Raw genomic sequence first — 7,046 nt, 5'->3', positions numbered from 1 at the left:
CTGACAGTGCGGCACTCCCTCAGTACTGACCCTCTGACAGTGCGGCACTCCCTCAGTACTGACCCTCTGACAGTGCGGCACTCCCTCAGTACTGACCCTCTGACAGTGCAGCACTCCCTCAGTACTGACCCTCTGACAGTGTGGCACTCCCTCAGTACTGAATGTTGGATGGTTTGACATTCCCTCAGTATTTTGCTGATGTGCCAGTTGTAAATCATGCCCAAAAGTCCTGAGGTAAAATGTAAGAAGCAAGTTTCTGAGTCAGAGGCCTACTGGATTGGTTGTTGTCAGTTCCTCCCCTTGTCTCTCACTGGTTGTCAACTTAATGCTGAGACTGGGAGGGGCCCAAATTCAATAAAAGAAGCAGGGAGGGAGGGTGTCGATCTCGTTGCTTCCTTGTGGGACAAGTAAGGACAGGATATTGTGAGAGAGCAGGTACTGTACAGCAAACAAGGTGTGGCAGGGGGAAAGGATCAGTCTTTCTGCTCTTACTTTCTGTTTGTGGCTCTGAAATTAGTGCTGGGTTGGTTTTATAAAATACAATCTCCAGGAGGCAAACTGAAAATATCTGATAATGAGTCAATGTTTTAACAAGTGTTTGGGTCAGTGTTGTTGGGTCTGTATTGATGTGTTTTTCCTCCTCTCTTTCAGTCACCTTCCTGTTGAGTTTAAACCATGGCTGATGATGAGGTTGCTGCTCTGGTGGTTGACAATGGATCTGGGATGTGTAAGGCTGGCTTTGCAGGAGATGATGCTCCCAGGGCTGTCTTTCCCTCCATCGTGGGACGCCCCCGGCACCAGGTCAGTCCTTCAACTGTTTGATTGATTGTGGTGGGTTCAGAGTCCTGATCCTTTGGGTGTGGCGCGTGGGGGTGATTGTTCTTGTAACAGAAATGTTTCAGCTTCCTCTATACAATTTGTGGGCTATAGCCTATTTCCTTCATGCTTCTGATGTGTGTTTAACCCTTGTTGATTCCTATTTTGCAGTACATGTTTGGCTGGTCAGTGTGGGACTGTGGTTGGGGGTTGAGTGGGACCATTGGAGCCAGAGAGTTTTCAGTGGATGAAATTGGTTCCCATGCTGGGGGCTTGTTCAGACCCTGCAGGTTAATTGATTGCTGTGAGGCTGAACATTGTTTCCAATCAGGAATTTTACTGCCTGACATATGGATTTACTGGTTTGTAGAATGTCATTTAGATTGTGACTTAAAGGAACATGTGGGGTAGCATCAACTAGGAACGCTGACTATCGGAGTATTCAAATTATACACCGATTGGAATCTGGAAGTTAAATTTGTGGGATGTGTCCGGCTGTAATATGGGCAATTCGTGTAGTTCCAGGTCAGCCAGGAGTTTACTCCTCTCCGAGAATTCCCTGTCTAATTCTACAATCTCAGGTCTGTTTAATCTGCAGTCTACATGCTAGATTTGGATGAAGCTATTCAGTTCCCCAATTAGCAGCTTTTTGCAGTTCTTGTGCGACAACATGTAAATTTGCAATTGCCCCACCCCCATTTCAGCGTGAAGCGCTTTTCACGCGTTTGCGACATCTCAAACCACACTGCGCCAAGAGAGGAAACGGTTTCTCTGTATCTACTCTTGGCAATCCAACCCTTGGGTGAATCTCTGTAATAATGTCCCAGGACAGCCCTCTTACCCCACCCTGCGATCCAATCTCCCTGTGCCTGTTCCAGTTTCTTTGACCTTGCAAACCAAAGCAATGAAGCCAGTTGTGTTTCTAGGTTTGTGAGATACTCGTTACTTTGTCCAGCCCAGGCTTGTGCTCCGACATTGTCTGTCCTATTCAGCTCATTGTCCCAGTTTATTCTGGTGCTGGGAGGAATGTTTTCATTCTCTTGCGTGTCATTATTGAGTGGGTTTAGTAATCTTCAAACCATGTTGGATTGGGTAATGTCCATTGCAAGACCCTCTCGGTGGTAACATTACTGATGTGTTTAGTTTGACCTGGTGGGCAAACTTTGGGGAGTTGGGAGGTATGTTACTTGCAGTGTGATTCCTAGCCTCTTGTAGACACGGGGCTGGATTCTCTGCCAGCGGTATTCTCCACAATGCCATCTGTGCACACTCTGTGGATTTCCCCATGGCACAGGGGTGCCTGCAATGGAGGAATTTCAGTTGGCAGGATGGAGGATCCCAGTGTTTCAGTTTCCGATCAGTGGATGCCTCAATGTTTTGGAGTGTAGTTACTGGTTTGCTCTTTGTTTACTGTCTTTACCTGCAGTTTGTGAATTAATCCTTTTTTTTTGTTTGTTTTGTATTCCCCACTTTCCAGGGAGTGATGGTTGGAATGGGTCAGAAAGACAGTTACGTTGGTGATGAAGCCCAGAGCAAGAGAGGCATTCTGACACTGAAATACCCAATCGAGCATGGCATTGTGACCAACTGGGATGACATGGAGAAGATCTGGCACCACACCTTCTACAATGAGCTGCGAGTGGCCCCAGAGGAGCATCCTGTTCTCCTCACAGAGGCTCCCCTCAACCCCAAAGCCAACCGGGAGAAGATGACCCAGATCATGTTCGAGACCTTCAACACGCCAGCCATGTATGTTGCCATTCAGGCTGTGCTGTCCTTGTACGCCTCTGGCCGTACAACTGGCATTGTGCTAGATTCTGGTGATGGTGTTTCCCACACTGTGCCAATCTATGAAGGGTATGCCTTGCCTCATGCCATCCTGAGGTTAGACCTGGCTGGCAGAGATCTCACTGACTATTTGATGAAGATCCTGACTGAACGTGGGTACTCCTTCACCACCACAGCAGAGAGGGAGATTGTGCGTGACATCAAGGAGAAACTTGCGTACGTAGCCCTAGATTTTGAAGCTGAGATGCAGACAGCCAGCTCCTCTTCATCCTTAGAGAAAAGCTATGAACTCCCTGATGGCCAAGTCATCACCATTGGTAATGAGCGTTTCAGGTGCCCAGAAGCCCTTTTCCAACCATCCTTCCTCGGGATGGAATCTAATGGGCTCCATGAGACCTGTTTCAATAGCATCATGAAATGTGATGTGGATATCAGGAAGGATCTGTATGCCAACATTGTCCTGTCTGGTGGGACCACCATGTACCCCGGTATTGCTGATCGGATGCAGAAGGAAATCACAGCCTTGGCTCCCAGCACAATGAAGATAAAGATCATTGCTCCTCCTGAGAGGAAGTATTCAGTGTGGATCGGAGGCTCCATCTTGGCTTCTCTCTCCACCTTCCAGCAAATGTGGATCAGTAAGCAGGAGTACGATGAGTCTGGGCCCTCCATAGTCCATCGCAAGTGCTTCTAACTTACTTGAGGCTTTGTAATTCTGCCTCTCTTTTTCAGAGGTCCTCAATTCTGCCTTTTTAGTTTCTCTCCATATTTCTCAAAGGCCTCTTGCTGCAGCTGAAAGTTTGATTTTGTAATGAGTTTATTGCTTAAAACTGTAAAATGAAATAAATGATTTTCACCTGGCTGATGTTTTGGTTGTTTCTCCAGCACCAAGTAAATTTTTCCGGAAATCAGACTGATGTCTCCATCGATTTGAAGGTTTAAATAGATTGACAAGAAACATCAGTTGACATTCTAATAGGGCTGGTGAAACCGCTCTCATTTGAGGATAATATAAATGCAGCAAACTGCAAGTAGCTATAAAGACCAATATCAGTGTTTGTTCATTCTGTTGTGAATTGCAATGTGAGGTGGGGGGGGAAACCAGTTCAACAATAATGCCAACTGAGGAATTTGACGGGTTTTGCCTTTCTCACCTAAGATTGAGGTTGTCAAGTTCAAGAAAAAGCCCAACATGGATGTGAACCAGGCCCATCACATTGAGGAGTGCTGTTAGTACTCTGGATCAGAAAGAGGCCAGTCAGGCTACTCAGTCCATGCTGGATCAGAAAGAGGCCTTTCGGCCTATTGAGTACATGCTGGATCAGAAAGAGGCTTTCAGCCTCCTGCATCCATGCTGGCACTTCAGGGAACAACTCCACATGCCCTGTTTAGTCCAATGTTATCCTGCAGTGGATGTTGGAATTGCAAACAAACAGAAAATGTTGGACAATCTCAACAGGTCTGACTGCATCTTGTGAAGAGAGAATGGAGCTAATGTTTTGAGTTTACATGACTTTGGGAAAAGGTAAAAGGCCCTTCGGCCCTCCAAGCTTGTACCAGCCATGATACCACCCTTGGCCCAAAACTATCAGCACTTTCTGTGCCTTTTTCCCATGTACCCATCCTATCCCTGTATTTGACGAGATACCTTTTGAATGTTGATGATCTGTTTCCACAACCTCCCCTGGCAATGTGTTCCAGACACTCATCACCCTCTGTTTCATTTTTTTTAAAAACACCTCTCAACCTTGTCCTATGGACCTTAAAACCTATGCCCCCTGGTAACTGACCCCTCCACCCAGGGAAAGAGTGCCTGCCCATCCACAGTATCCATTAGGGGGCATAACTATAAGATTCAGGGTGGAGATATAGGAGGGATGTCCGAGGTAGGTTATTTACTCGGAAAGTGGTTAGGGTGTGGAATGGACTGCCTGCTATGATAGTGGAGTCGGACACTTTAGGAACTTTCAAGCGGTTATTGGATAGGCAAATGAAGCACACCAGAATGACGGAGTGGGATAGCTTGATCTTGGTTTCGGACAATGCTCGGCACAACATCGAGGGCCGAAGGGCCTGTTCTGTGCTGTACTGTTCTATGTTCCGTACCCCTCATAATCTTGTGGATCTCTATCAGGTCAGTCCTCAACCTCTGTCTTCCTAATGAAAACAGTCCGAATCTATTCAGTCTTTCCACCTAGCTAACACCCTCCAAACCTGGTAACATCCTGGTAAACCTCCTCTGCACCCTCTCCAAAGCCCCCACATCCTTCTGGTTGTGTGGCGACCAGAATTGTGTGCAATATTCCAAGTGCGGCCTTACCAAGGTTCTATATAACTGCAGTATAACTTGCCAGTTTTTATACTTGATGCCCCATCCAATGAAGGCAAGCATTCCGTCTGCTTTCTTGGGCTAAAAGAAATATAAAATGGTGATGATCAAGGCGAAGGATGTTGACAGTGGCACAGAGAGATCAGGATGTGTCACTGGCAGAACCGCAGTAAGTAGTGTGGTAAAGGACTATTGGGAGCAGCTAACACATGGTCCTGGAGGGGAGGAGGGGGTGAGAACGGTGAGGAAAAAAATTGATCGATGAAAGAAATGAAGCATTATAGGAATAACAATGGGGTGGATGAGAGTTCACAACGGTGCAAGTGACAAATCCTGCAACGAATAATTCACTTTGATCCCCACAGCCCTGCCACTTTCCAGCTGCTAACCCATAAACAGGGGGTTAAGTGTTACGCTCACCCCCACCGTCAACATAGAGGCGCGCGTTTGCACAACAGCTGGGGTCCCTCGCCATTGTGGCTGCCTCGCGTATGTACAGGATGGTAGTGTTCGTCCTGAGGGCCGAGAGGGTGGTCCACTTCGCCCTGGCGAAGGGGCTCACGGTGGGCGGGACCCACGTGGTGGTGGACCCTCCGAGAGGGTCATACTCTCCAAATGATCCGCCCTACCTCCCCCCGGAGATCCTCCTCCCCCACCTCCAACTACTGCGGGGGGGGGGGGGAGGCTGTTCCCTATCAGCCCAAAGGATACCCTCCTCAGGCACATCTACCCCTTCTGGCGCCAGGCCTGGGCCGGGAATAGGTATTAGAGAGGAGATTCAAAGTCTCCGATTAAGGGGAGACTTCACGTATATTTACATTGTGGATGGCGTGCGTGCCATGCCTGCAAGAAGGTGGGGCATGGGCGAAAGAACAGCCCGACCGCTTGGTGACCACGGACACCAAGGTGCCGCGGCTGGCATTGCCTCCCCCTCCCCCTCCACTGACGTTACCACCCGACCCCCACAAGGGGACACCACGCCGTCATGGAGGAGGGAGGGCATCCATAAACTGCAAGGCCCGTAATAACGTGAGGCGGGTGCACTGATACCATGGTTGTGTTGTAATTCAACGACTGACCACTAGGAATGTCAATGGTATATAAGTGAATGTAAAGTCAGTTGAACTCAGACTGGCTGGAGAAAGCTGGAGCGAGATTGCTTGTGCATGATTTTACTGTCATTCATCTGTTGTCTTGTATATAGTTTACCCACAGTTAATGCTGATAAATCCTTTATAACTTTAGCTACAAGTGTTCTTGTAATAAAACAGGCCATCCGACCAGAACATTGGCAGCAGGGATCGGCCCCAGACGCCTCCGAGCCTGTCGGCTGAGGGAAGCCCCCTGCATCGGACCTCTGGCTGGGGGCTACTGAAAAACTTTGCCTCGTGGACACTCCACCTGATGCCCTAGCGTCGGGTACTGTGCCTGGAGTCACTACAGCATGGGTCAACACGGGCGGTGATGCGCGCAGCTCCAAGCCGGCGTGAAGGTCAGCGAAGTCGCATCCTGGGGGCAGAGTGTCGAGGGGTGGTGGGGGAGGGGGGAAGGGCTATGCTAGGGTGGAGGTTTCCTCGACACAGGCCACCCCCCCCACCCCGTAAAACGGCACCACTCCTTGGGTGGGGGGAGAAAATCATTCAGACTCCGCCGGTGCAGAGAGGTGTGCGCCCGACCTCTGGCCCCCAACATCACACCCACCCCCGCAAGAAAAACTGAAAAGGTGAAACTATATTCACCCCAGATCTGTTGCAACCCACTGACATGGCACCTCAGACGGGACTGACCGGGGACCCCCGGATATGGGCACCTCGGGACCGGGTCTGACCGGGACCCCCGGATATGGGCACCTCGGGACCGGATGTGAGTGGACCCCCGGACAGGGGCACCTCGGGACCGGGTCTGACCGGGACCCCGGATATGGGCACCTCGGGACCGGGTCTGACCGGGGACCCCCGGATATGGGCACCTCGGGACCGGATGTGAGTGGGACCCCCGGACAGGGCACCTCGGGACCGGGTGTGAGTGGGACCCACGGAGAGGGCACCTCGGGACCGGGTGTGAGTGGGACCCCCGGACAGGACACCTCGGGACCGGGTGTGAGTGGGACCCC

General features: G+C 50.0%; 1 protein-coding gene across 3 annotated transcripts in view; it reads left to right on the top strand.

Moving 5' to 3' along the window:
* Positions 1-322: 322 nt before the first annotated feature.
* LOC119972192 (actin, cytoplasmic A3a-like) overlaps positions 323-7,046 on the top strand; it is a 7,382-nt gene continuing 658 nt past the window's right edge. The window contains exons 1-3 of one of the 3 annotated variants that reach the window (XM_038808525.1): positions 323-435; positions 652-801; positions 2,294-3,287. In XM_038808525.1, the coding sequence (XP_038664453.1) occupies positions 676-801; positions 2,294-3,287 (1,120 nt within the window). In that variant the 5' untranslated portion in view covers positions 323-435; positions 652-675. Of the gene's footprint in view, positions 455-651; positions 802-2,293; positions 3,466-7,046 lie in introns of those variants that run through there. The other 2 variants (XM_038808526.1, XM_038808529.1) reach the window with 2 other exon arrangements.

The sequence above is a fragment of the Scyliorhinus canicula genome, chromosome 10, assembly GCF_902713615.1.
Source record: "Scyliorhinus canicula chromosome 10, sScyCan1.1, whole genome shotgun sequence".
Taxonomy (NCBI): Eukaryota; Metazoa; Chordata; class Chondrichthyes; order Carcharhiniformes; family Scyliorhinidae; genus Scyliorhinus; species Scyliorhinus canicula.
Note: the sequence above shows the minus strand (reverse complement) of the source record. Positions and strands in the feature narration are given on the sequence as shown.